This window comes from Mauremys mutica, chromosome 13, assembly GCF_020497125.1.
Source record: "Mauremys mutica isolate MM-2020 ecotype Southern chromosome 13, ASM2049712v1, whole genome shotgun sequence".
In the NCBI taxonomy this organism is placed as follows: domain Eukaryota; kingdom Metazoa; phylum Chordata; order Testudines; family Geoemydidae; genus Mauremys; species Mauremys mutica.
In genome coordinates this window covers 4558945-4571946 of record NC_059084.1, presented here as the reverse complement: position 1 = coordinate 4571946, position 13002 = coordinate 4558945, and the positions used below count along the sequence as shown (strand labels likewise).

The window sequence follows — 13002 nt, the reverse complement described above, 5'->3', positions numbered from 1 at the left end:
TGGCTCTCAGCACCCCTGCTATAAAAATTATTCCAGCCCCTCTGGGAGGGAAATCCCTAGAATTAACCAGGGTCGGGCACAGCCTCACTGGAGGGAAAACCTGTGGGAGGCCAGAGTCTGTTTGCACCACAACACACAGTCCCAGTCTGGGAGGACCAGCGGGGCGGAGGCTGGACTAGCCCCTTGATCCAAAGGGGCCAGGGCAGAGCCACCCTCTGCCAGCCAGCTCCAGTCCCCTGCGCCCTCGGGCGCCCAGGCAGCGGGTGTCTTGCACCTCTGCCCCCTGCCTGGCCTCTGGCCCGACGTTTGCAAGAAGAGGGCCCCGAGCGCTGTCCACTTCCCACCTTTGGACGTTTCCACGCGGGCTGCTCCCGGGCGCACCTGCCTCCTGCGCCCTGGGCGCGCCGCAGGGTGCCCGCGCTCGCCTCTCCAAGCCCCCCCGGCTCCACCCAGGCGCCCGGGCAGGGGTGGGGGGGGACCGAGCCCACTGTCTCCGAGCGGAGGCTTGTTGCAGTATTAAAATAATAACGCGAGAGTTGCAAGTTGCTTCCCTCTTCCCCGACCGTAAAACTGTCAAAGGTAGCCGGGAAGGGGGGCGCGGGGGATCGCGCATGAGCCAGCGCCGCCTCGCCCGCTCCAAGCGCGCGTGTGAGTGTGTGTGCGTGCGGGGGCCCTGGAGAGCTCGCCACAGGCACCGAGGTAAGGAGCCCCCCCCTTGGCAACCCTCCCCCGCCCCTTTTCCACCCTTGGCCCTGCTTTTACTCCGCCCGGCCGCCCCCTCCCCGGGCCCGATCGCCCCCTCCCGAGGATTTTGCTGCTTCCTTTCCCGGTGCGCCTGGGATTCCTTCCCCCCCCCGCCTTCTCTCTCCCTCTCCCTCTCTCCTCCTTCTACATAAAAAAGTCGCCATTTTGCTTCACTGCCTTTTCCTCCTCCCCTTAATTATTTTTCCCAGGCACAAGAAATAAAAATAGTTTTTCGCCCCCTCCCTTTTGCAAAAAAAAAAAACCAAAAAAAAAAAACCCAACCCCACACCCCCTCCCTTTTTCCTAATGGAGGGTGGACACTAAACCCAGGGGGCGGAGGAGGCGATCTGGGGGGGCTGGGAGTGCAGGGGGGGCTGGGAGTACAAGGAGGATTTTTCTTTTTCTTTCTTTTTTTTTCCAGCGTTGGCACTTTAAAGAAGGGGGGCTTGGAAGTTGCTCCCCTGAGTCTCAGTGCAGCCTCCCCCAGCGCTGCGCTCCTTGCCCCACGCGGTGACAGGTGACTTCCACGTGGGGCGGCCCCTGCTGCCCACACCTTAGCCTGGGGCAGGGACCGCAAGGCGGGGGCGCCTGCGGCCCGCTGAGCTCCAGAGAGGGGGGCGGGAGTACAGGCAGGTGAGCTCAGCTCACACCTGGGCAGGTCACATGGCAGCCAGGTGGGCAATGGGAGGGGGAGGGGAAGGACACTCAGGCCAGGTGGGCACAGCCGGGGCAGGGCAGGCCAAGGTCATGAGAGCCATGTGGTGGCCAGATGGGGAGCCCAGGGGAATGACAGCCAGGTGGGCACTGGGAGAGGTAGGTCAGGCAAAGGGCAAAGCATGCAGGCAGGTAATGACATGGACAGACAGGGACATGACAGCTGGCGGGGAGCAGATCAGAGACAGTACATCCAGGTGGGCACTCCCATGGCCCAGACCAGGGATGTTAGTGCCACCTGGACATTGACGTGGGCTGGGCAAGGCAGGGGCATTGAGTCAGCTGAGCACTCCCAGCAGGGACCTGGCAGCTGGCTGGGTGTTTTCATAGGATGGGCTAGGTCAGAAACATTACAGCTAAATTGTGCCTTCTATAAAGCCAGCCCAGAGACGTTCTCTCCAGGTTGTCATTGTCGTGGGCAGGCTAGGTCAGATCTGGGACGTTACAGCTGCATGAGCACTCACATAGGCTGGGGCAGAGACTTCTGTGCCAGGTGGGCAGTCGGCTAGGGAGGCCAGACAGGGCTGTGAATCCCATAAGTCAGATTAGGTTAATTCTGTTTAATGTCTTTTAGGTTTCATGCTTTGCCATCAGCTTTGGTGCCAGGGGGCCGGGAGCTAATATGTTTGAAACAGAAACTTTAAACCATCAGAAGCTTTGTGTGTGCGTGCGTGTATGTGCACACATACTCATTGTGATGAAAGATGGGCACATTTACACCCATTTTAACCTGGTTTTAGGTCTTTCCTTTCAAACCGCAGTACTGAATGATATAAATGTAAAATCTACCAGCCCTTAATTCCAGCGCAGCTTTTGTGTGGCCGTGTTGTTCCTCCACTGCTCGAGAAAGAAGGGAATTAGTCGTCTAAGTGCCGTGTGCCTATAGAAAGCGTAGGGATATCTGTATAATACATGGAACATTTCTGTAAGAAAGTTACCAAATAGTGGATCAGCCCGTGATTTGGAGAGAGACTAATAGAAATTGCTGTGGAATTAGGGAACTGCTCAGTCCATTCATCAGAGCGTTGCCCTGGTTCCCATCTACAGCCAGAAGAAACGATAATCAATACTGAGGGAAAGTGAATTGTCAGAAACTCACAAGAACAACAAACATCAGTTTAGCCCATTGGTTTCTGCTAGCTGTTGTTTCTGACTCTCTCCTCGTGCCGTTAGCTTCTGCGTCCTCCAGGGCAGGGATCTGTGACCTTTCCGGCACTTTCCTACCCCTGAGCAATGCCATGAACATTTGCAGCAGATTATAAATGATTAATAATAAGTAAAGCAAGTGGATATTGGCCTGCTGCACATCAGGCGTATTCTTTGCACCATGATTAGCACTTTACCTGAGAAGGTCACGCTGGTATGTCAGGGGAAAGGGATTTGTTAAAGACCTACAGGCCATTGGCATGTGGACTCACTGGGGACTGTTAGCTCGTGGCAATTAGTAGCTAGTGGGGATCAAGCCAGGAAATGCTGGGTTAGATAGTAAGGGCCAAATTCAGGTGGCAGTGGACGTAACTCCATTAACTTGACCCGGCGTATTTAGTGCTGAGTGGAAACGGACGGGTTTTTATGCATGGCACTGTTTTGTTTTCCCTCTTACAGTTAGTGTCACATTAACTCAAATAGCCACAGATTTCCAGGAAGCAACATGTCAACTTCCTAATTGCTACCTTGAAATGCCAATAGCTATGTGTCAACACTGGTCTTCCCAGACTCAGTGACACCAGATCAGTTCACAGGACAGAGAAAAAATTGCCTGAAAAAGTTAAGTTACTGTGGTAGCAGGTTTACCTGTGTAAAACACGACTGACTTTAATAGGACTTATGCCATCTTATGCCAGGGCTGAATATGTCCTGCATTAGAGTGAGATACACTCTCCAAGCCCCAATTCATGTTATCCAGACACTTTTGCATGAAAGCAAGTTTGAAAAATATATAGAGATTTTGTCACCTTGACAATTAGATTTTTCAGAGCCCTCTGGTAAATAGTCTGTCCCTCATTTGCTTTCTCCTCACTCCCATCCTTGGTCTCTGCATTATCGGGACTCCCCGCCCTGTTGAGCTTTTTTGAATCTTTGCTCCCCTCTTGTTCCACCTCATCTGGCCATTTGTGTTGGTGAGAGATGGTTCGTTTTTGGAGTAAAAGACATTGCATTGTAGAATGCGCTGCTTTAAAAGCCTTGCTGGCAATTCCTGGCCCAAGCTGCTCAGGAGAGCGCTGGAAACTTGAGCTCAGCTCTTCTACGCTGCAGGGAGTCCGGGATCAATTTCTTTGTTCCAATGTCATAAACATAACTCCTAGCACTGCTATATTTAAGGTCTGTCGATTTCCCCCTTTTCCCCACATTGTGAATCACAACAGGGTTTCAACCAAAAGTTGAGGAAAGGATGGAAAGAGGTTGGAAGTAATTGATCACCTGGTTCCAGCATGTGCCATGAAAGAGTGAGAAGTTTGGTTAAAATATGATGGGTTGATTTCTGCTCTGTTACCTGGGTGCGACTCCACTAAATCCATCAAGTTGTACCAGATTTGGCCCCCATGTATATAAAATAATTTTGTTATTATTTTAGGCTAAACTAAAAGTAGGAGGAAAGGTGTCAAAAGCAATTAGATGGAACATAAAATATCTTGGAGAGTTTCTAAGCTGCCCCCTTCTCTCCCACCCCCCAAAAAAAGTCTGTTGTAAGAGAGCGGGTGCGTTAAATGGAGGGAACAATGGTTTGGTGGTACGGGTACATTTTTGGTTTAAAAGCTGTGGTTTAATTTTTGGAAGTGAAGTTTTTCGAGGCATCAATACTCAAACTTCCTCAGGCTCTCATGGTTTAACTGATATTATTATTAGGCGTTTGTTTAAAGTGCCTGATTTTCAAAGGTGCTAAGTACCCACAATTCCTATTGAAGTAAATGGGAGTTTTCAGGTGGTCTTCTAAGACCCCCAAATGCCTGGGGGTTGTCCTTGCGTGTTGGTAACTACTTCCCATGTCGGGGGGTGAAGCACCCCCCTCCGGCATTCACACCTCACCTCCGCAGCCTGACAAGAGACCATGTGGTTGCAGCCACGGTCCAGCTGAGGTTGATGTGATCTGATTGCTCTCTATGAATATATCAGAGAGCTAAATACCAGGGGTGGAGAGGAATTATTTAAGCTCAGTACGAGCGTGGACACAAGAACAAATGGATATAAACTGGCCATCAGGAAGTTTAGACTTGAAATTAGACGAAGGTTTCTAACCATCAGAGGAGTGAAGTTCTGGAACAGCCTTCCAAGGGGAGCAGTGGGGGCAAAAGACATATCTGGCTTCAAGACTAAGGTTGGTAAGTTTATGGAGGGGATGGTATGATGGGATAGCCTAATTTTGGCAATTAATTGATCTTTGACTATTAGCGGTAAATATGCCCGATGGCTTGTGATGGGATGTTAGATTGGGTGGGATCTGAGTTACTACAGAGAATTCTTTCCTGGGTGTCTGGCTGGTGGGTCTTGCCCACATGCTCAGGGTTTAGCTGATCGCTGTATTTGGGGTCGGGAAGGAATTTTCCTCCAGGGCAGATTGGCAGAGGCCCTGGCTTTTTTTTGCCTTCCTTTGCAGCATGGGGCACGGGTCACTTGCTGGAGGATTCTCTGCACCTTGAAGTCTTTAAACCACGATTTGAGGACTTCAGTAGCTCAGACATAGGTTAGGGGTTTGTTACAGGAGTGGATGGGTGAGATTCTGTGGCCTTTGTTGTGCAGGAAGTCAGACTAGATGATCATAATGGCCCCTTCTGACCTTAAAGTCTATGATGCCTGGAGAGTCTTTCATGGGACCTCCATTCCTTGGGTGAATTTCACTATACATGCATGATGGGGCTATGGGTAGAACCAAGAGAGTTTCTGAGTCCCGGACTTAGACTCAGTTCAAATTTTCTCTACCGCTCTCTTGCATCTGTGTCCTTACATAGCATGTGTCATTCAAAGTTCACACAGTGGGAGAACAGAGAAAAGAACCCAGGAGTCCTGACTCTCAGTCTCACCACTAGATCACACTGTCTCCCATGTAATGGTTTCAAAGGAAATGTTGCTGTCTATCTAGTAAATAATAGACTCTTCATTAAAAATTGTCTAAGTATGTACTCGATTTATGAGACAAACACAGGTATTATTGTCTATTGCATGTCTCATTAAAACACTATAAATACGCAATAGTATGGTATGCCTGAGCTATCCTGGTCTGGTAAGGAATGTGCAATTTCATGTTTTATTGTGTTAGCAGGTTTAGCATAGCCATGTCAGGTTGTCTTCTGCTGGATCTTTGTCGGTACTGTTAGTAGTAGTTGTATTTATTATTTTGTATTGTTGTAGCACCTAGAACCCTAGTCGTGAACCAGGACCCCATTGTGTTAGGTGCTGTGTGCATGTTTATGTATGTGTAGCCAAATCAATTAAATCACAAAGCAGTTATATGTAGACGATGTCCCGGGTTTGATCTGAACCTGTGCTGGGTGAATACCTTCACATTCTCTCTTCGTATTTCAAATTTTCTTCCTTTTCGTGTTTGCGTTTCTGCGAATGAATTTACTGGAAGAAATTTTCAAGGGAATAGCAGATATTAGAAAATATTTGTGGAAAGGGAACTTTTAAATTATTAACGTGAGCATTTGCTCTAGAAATGGGATTCTAGCTGTTATGCTCATCCAGTCAAGGAACGGGACCAATACCATGTGACCCATGGGCCCAATCAAAGCTAATCAACATGGCTCGAAAGTAGAATATTGAATGCATTGCGTGCAGGAAGTCACTGGGCATACTTTGTGGATCAATTATTTATTAAATCTCTGTGAATAATTATCTCTAATAACCAATACATTTCAGAATAGCAAGCTGCTCACAGACAAGGATGCTCTTTGGTTAAGGCCCTGGACTTGGGATCTCTGGTAAATTCCCAGATCTGCCACAGTCATTCCCCATTCGTCAGTTTCTCCTCTGTAAAATGAAGATAATGATGCTTCCTTTCTCCCACTGTTTGTCAGTTCTGTCTGCTTGGACTGTACGATCTCTGGAACGAGGACTGCCTCAGGCTGTGTGAACAGCACCTAGCACCATAAGGCCCTGATGTTGGTGGGGGCTTCCGGACACTGCTGGGCTACAAATAATAACAATTAAGAAATACACCTCAAACAGACAAAGAGGCTAAATGAGCTGACCTAATGATTCCCTCTGTTCTGCTCCAAATGCCAGAGAATGCAGAGTCCAGGCTGTAATTCCTCCTTTGATCCGGAGACTGATTAACCCTGGTGTCTGTGCTCACGACCAAGCTTTCATCACCAAACACCACACGTTGGAGAGTCTCGACATGTTACCCCGTCTCCCAGAACAAACCACATGCGCTGCCCTGACCCGCACCAGGAGTCCCAGGAAAGTCACTTCGCTGCCTCTTAAAATTCTGTGTGACCCTGCACGACCTCTCTGTATCTGGTAGTCCTTGCCTAGACTTCAACGGCAATTCCATGCATGGAGAGCTTGCAGGAGCAAGTTGCTTTGCAGTTGATGCTGCAGCCCAGCGTCTTTGGAGGCAGAACGCCTGAAACGTCTCCTGCCTTCCAGTGACACTGCAGTAGAATGTCACCCTGTATCTGGTACACTGGGCAGCACTGCGGGAATGTTTGCCTGGTATAATGCGCATGGCACAATATGATGATAATAATCCCTAGCTCTTCTGTAGCACATTTCACTGGTAGATCTCCAAGCCCTGGATAAAGAAGGCCGTTATCATTGTCATCTCTGGAGAAACAGACACACACTGAGGGAAAGTGACTTGCCCAGGGTCACCCAACAGGCCAGTAGCAGAGTTGGGAATAGACCTCTTGAATCCCAGTCCCATGCTCTCGCCACGAGGCCCAGGGCAGGTGCCTACACGCAAGCTGAATTCCAAATGATTCTGGTCCCTAGACCTTTGCTGGGACTTGGGTTGAGGCCTTAGCACATGATGAACAGTCCAATGAAAATTCTTTTCGCGTAACTGCAGGGGAGTTGTGGCAGCTCAGATGGGCCAGTTGGGTTTGCTGAGCTGTGTGTCTATTGGTGTCTAATTAGGGCCAGTGTTGTGTAGATTCTTGTTAATCGAGTTAAGGCAAACTGATCCAAAAAAAGGAATTTTGTAGGAAGTTCTGAGGTGAAACAACTGATCTGTTTAATTGTTTGAGGGGTGGGGTAGCTCAGTAGTTTGAGCCTTGCCCTGCTAAACTCAGAGTTGTGAGTTCAGTCCTTGAGGGGGCCATTTAGGGATCTGGGGTAAAAATCTGTCAGGGAGGGTACTTGGTCCTGCTGTGAAGGTAGGGGGCTGGGGACTTGATGACCTTTCAAGGTCCCTTCCAGTTCTATGAGCTAGGTATAGCTCCATATTAACTGGAGAACAAACCAGAGCTGATTTTGCAGTTCCTTCACTGTGCCGCTGGACTGAATGAGCATAATTGGTTGCACCTTCAACATATGCAGTCATAGATTCATAGATCTTAAGGGTAAGGGGGACCATTATGGTTATCTAGTCTGACCTCCTGCAGGCCTCAGGCCAGGCGGTTGCATCCAGGGCTCCAGGAACACCCTAGGATGGAAGAGCCATCCATGGCTGTTCAGCTCAGTGAAGCTGCAGGGTTGTCAGGGCCAAGGAGGGGAAGCAGCATCTTTTTGGGAGTCGAGTGCTGATCAAGACGTGGGATTCGGTCCTAACTCAAGGCCACGTCCTGCTCAGAGAGGAATCCTGCAGAGGATGGGAAACTGAGCGTCGCTGCTACGTGGGGACGCTTTGTCAGAGGGAGCCCCAGCAGCCTCCCTCCCTCCCCCTCCCCCAGCTCTGTGGAAGCTCCTGGTGTGTGGAGCTCCAAGGCTGTGTGGGGATGTGCTCAGGGAGAGGGCTGCTGTCCTTGGCATCTGCCCCCTTCAGATCCAGGGGGTTTTCCACATCAGGTAACACTGAGCCTTTGTGACCTTCCCTTCCCTGCTCTGAACCTCTCCCTCCCACTGGAAGGGGGCCACTCAGAAAGGGACCCTGGGAGCCAGGCTCTGATGGGAGTCCTGCTGCTACAGAATAAGGGGGAATGTGGCACCTTCCCACAAATGCCCCACTCCTCACAGGTGCCCCAGCTTCTACAGGCTGGTTGGGGACCAGAGCAGGCAGCAGCTAGGCATGGAGGGGTGTTGAGTATTTCGAGATGGAGGTGGGAGACTGGTGTGTGTGCCAGGGGCCAGGGGACAAGACCCATGGGTGCTGTGGTGTTTGGGGATCACTGAGCATCCCTTCCTGTCCTGAACATGTGCCCCATCTTTGGCTTGGCCTGTAAGCGCTGGAGGGTTGGGAGCATGTGTTCTGTAAAGGACCGTCTGCATTTGCAGGGCTATAAAGATGTTTAATTTAACAGCAATGCAGACTTGCAGAGTATGAATAACTGCAAAAGCACATCTGAATTTTTAGGTGCTTGTAGTTAAAGGTCTCTAGGCAAGAGAGTGGCCTAGTGGATAGAACACTGGACTGAGACTCAGGAGTGATGTGAGTTCTAGTCCTGGCTGTGCAACTGGTCTGCTGGGGTGACCTTAGGCAAATCACGTCACCCCTCTGTGCCTCAGTTTCCCCAATCTGTAAAATGGGGCTAATGATGCCTCCTTTATAAAGAGCTTTGAGATCTACTGAAGATAAGAGCCAGGTGTTGTTATTTACAAAACTGTGATGTGCACAGTGGGTCTGATTCTGGTATCACTCCAGTGACTTCAGTGGACTCCTGGTGTAGACGTGTGTAACTGAGGGTAGAGTTGGGCCCAATAAGTACAAAGGGGCAGCTTGCCCAAATAAACCCAAGAGCAAAACAAACACCTGAGCATAAGTAAATAGTAAATACAAACAAGCAACCCTACAATAAACAACACAAACCAGGAAACATTTGGAGTGTGATGTCCAGCGAGAGGGCAAAATATTTGCCCACTAGCAGCTGGCACAGAATCACAGTGTCCGATCATGTGCTTTGTGCCTTGCCTCAGTGTCTGTTAATTGTTTGGCAGCCTGGATCTTATGGGCTAGCCTGAGCGTGTCTGTGTCCAGGTGCGTGTGTGGCGGGATAACGTTATATTGGTCTTAAAACTTGCAAAGCCCTTGTGATTCGTGCGTGTCAGCTCTGTGGGACATCAAAATACCCCCCTGAGAGAGAAAAGTAGGAAGTTGTTGATGTGCCGTCATTAACTTATATGCACTGAAGGAGCTGTGCTCATGTGAAGATCCCTGTTAGAGGCACAGTAGCTTTTGGAAGAGGTTCCCGGACCTGGACTATTTCTTCTCCCACTTTCAAAAACACACACACACCTTCTAACAACAGTGCCTAGCCTCATCTGAACGGACACGAACACACACACACACACCCCTTCTAATAACAGGACCTAGCCTCATCAGAGCACTCTGCAAACATTAGCTAATCAATCCTCCCCCTGCCCCTGGACAGTGGGTAAATATTAGCATCCTTGTCTTGTAGCTTGGGAAATTGAGAGGTTAAATAACTTTCCCGTGGCCACACAGCAGGGGTGAGTTGGCCACAGAGCCAGGCAGGTTGGGCTCTGTGCATAGGACTGTTTTGCAGAGGTCTCCCAGGGGTTAGATCTAGATATTTGCCTAGTTTTACAACAGGCTACATAAACAGCACTGGTGAAGTCAGTACGAACTAAAATTTCATACAGACAATGACTTGTTTATACTGCTCTATATACGACACACTGAAATGTAAGTATGATATTTATATTCCAGTCGATTTATTTATAACTATCTGGTAAAAATGAGAAGTCAGCAATTGTTCAGTACTAGTGAGCTGTGATACTTTTGTATTTTTATGTCTGATTTTGTAAGCAAGGAGCTTTGAAATGAGGTGAAACTTGGGAGTACGCAAGACAAATCAGACTCCTGAAAGGGGGACAGTCGTCTGGGAAGGCTGAGAGCCCCTGAGTTACAGCCCTTGGCCATGTCCGTGTGTTATGGAATTGCCGTTTCAACCCTGCACAGCCCGTTTGTTTGAACTGAGGACCAACCATGCAACCTTTATTCACCTGAGTAAAAGAGGCAGGGTCAAGCCCTTGGGTCCTCCGGGAGATTAATCTGGCCTTCTCACTTAGATCCCAATCGGAAATTGACTTGTGCATTAGAGGAACAAACTGCCAGTGTAAACAGATGAGCCAAATTCATCTCTCATTCAGCCCCATTGATTTCAGCGGAATGACACCAGGGATGGATTTGGCATAGTCTGTTTAATCATCCTTTACAACAGAGCCTGGGCTAATGGGAAAGAGCTATGCTTCAACTGACTCCCATCTACTTTGTCTCCACAATGCAGCTAATTATAGAGACGCTGCTTGCCGCTCCAGTCCAGCCTTTAGATACACCTGCCCCATGCTGCCCTAAAATCAGCAGTTACTCAACACTAGCGGATTCATTACATACCCTAAGAGGCTTCCAAGCTATAAAAGCAATAAGGACGTCTGCAGCTAATGACTTCCGGAGGACCCCGTCGTCTCTGCTGCGTGGGTGGCCTAGTGGATAGAAGTCTACACCATGTGTTTGTGCCACTTGTTTTAAACCCCCCCCCCCTCCCTCCGTTCATTTTATTGTGATGTTTTTACAGCCTGTTTGAAAATACTCCCACTCGGGCTGGAATTGTAGCAGCCAGCAATTCCAAGGACTCTTCCTGCCGCCATTGAAGTTGATGGAGTTTTGCTGTCGGCTTCCACGGAAGCGAGATCGGGCTTCTCGTGATCATTTCTGATGTTCATTATTTACAGAGAAGCCAAACTGAATTATTAATCCGGGGGCTCTAGATAACGTTAACAATTCTCCGTTTAGACAAGTTTGCCATTCATAACGAAAATTGGAAATTTATCACGGGATCTGTTCATTAAAACTCACTTTTATTTTCTTTTGTTGTCTTCTAATGAAAGCAGAGAAATAAGCAAAGAAGAAAAAGCCGTTTGTTCGTTGTTTCTCCATAGGAATCCAGCCCGTCATTTCTAATAAAGTCTTTGCTCTTGTATGCGTAGAGGAAACAGGTTTATAATGAAAGCCGCTCCTCAACCATGTCTATAGTATCACTCAACCATAAAACAAATATTTGCAAATATATCCCCCTTCTTTTTTTAAATGAGAACATTTAGTTCTGTTTAATATTTTTTCCACCCTAGACGCCATTCTTGCTTGTAGCGTGTGCTTTCTCTAAGGCAGAGGGTTTGTGTGTTTTTAACATGTGTCTTCTGCTCGTTCTAGAGATGGCGGATCCATATTCCTTCAGAGGTGGAAGGAGAGCTGCAGGGTCCAGCAAAACTAGCGCAAGCAAAGAAGGCAGCAGGACAGAGATGAGGGTAAATCCGACCCCTGAGCCCCACAAGCTGGGTAAGAAATTGGGTTTTCTTTTCTCAGAGCTAAGGGGGTGGAGGAGACGGGGCATACGGTAGGTCTTGGAACTGCCACCTTCCAAACCAAGGGGAAGGGAACATACCTCTCAGCCTGCCAAAGCCTGCGTGTGAAGCAAAGATCCAGACTGAGGGACACACATTTTACATGCAGACCTGGGAAAATGCTAGAGGATTCGGTTAGGTAGCGTGATGCTTTCTGCTGCCTCAGTTTCATCTCTATTGCTGATGTAAATGCTTTTCTGCAGTAAAGCGAGGGGTCCCTAGATCTGTATAGAACGTAGGGAAATTGGGGACGGAAGTGAATGATGTGGCTTGAAATGAGGGGCAGTTGAGAGGTAGGGAAGCAGACCTCCTGAATACTGTCTGTCTATCTAGTCTATTGCGCCTTGGGTCTCATTTGTCACACGCACACAGCCCAGAATGCTGGGTCTGTGAATGTGTGAGGCCGGTGGGATTTGTTTTCTAAAGGTTGTCATTTCGGTGAAAGCTGATTTTCTATCCCGGGACCTATAAACCTGCCATAAGTTTGAGTTACTTTGCTGCAGCTTGCCGTCTTGGGCCGAATGCCCTGGCTGTGCAAGACCCAGGCAGGAAGCTCATCCGCCCCATTAAGTGACCTTTCATCAGCACTGCGTGACTCACATGGCCTCCGCCATCCATCAACATAAGGGAAGTCTCTGTCATCCCCACGGTGCAGCTCATTCAGATGGCCAGGACCGTGCCTCTAGGCAGTCTGGATACAGCACTCGTTTGTGTGAATTCTTGGTCCTGGTGGCATGGAACTCCTTTTTATTATTATCTGTTTATTTGTAATGAGATTTGTCACATGGATAGTTTGTGCCAGTCCTCAGAAGAGCCTGAAACTCTCCTCCCCCGGCTGGCAGAATGGAGCTGTCCATTCGCTGATGTCCCCGTCTCTTTCCAGGAAAGGCTATTAGAAAGTTCAGCCAACTGGGTGATCTGAAAAAGTTTGAGAACTCTTCTTAAACTGAGATGAAAGGCATCGTTGGGGTAAAGAATGAGACATTCCATTCCACAGGTCAGCATCCATCCCACCCCAAAACAAGGTGTCAGAGGCGCTCCGACGGGCAGCCCAATTGTCTGAGCACTCACAAGTGCTTGTAG

The 13002-nt window shown here is 48.7% G+C and overlaps 1 protein-coding gene across 4 annotated transcripts in view; it reads left to right on the top strand.

Moving 5' to 3' along the window:
- The first annotated feature begins 483 nt into the window (after positions 1 to 483).
- The window catches only part of ZNF512B (zinc finger protein 512B), a 56930-nt gene continuing 44411 nt past the window's right edge, over positions 484 to 13002 (top strand). For 2 of the 4 annotated variants that reach the window (XM_044986703.1, XM_044986700.1), the window contains exons 1-2: positions 485 to 699; positions 11729 to 11854. In XM_044986703.1, coding sequence (XP_044842638.1) covers positions 612 to 699; positions 11729 to 11854 — 214 coding nt within the window. In that variant the 5' untranslated portion in view covers positions 485 to 611. Of the gene's footprint in view, positions 700 to 11728; positions 11855 to 13002 lie in introns of all 4 variants that reach the window. The other 2 variants (XM_044986702.1, XM_044986701.1) reach the window with 2 other exon arrangements.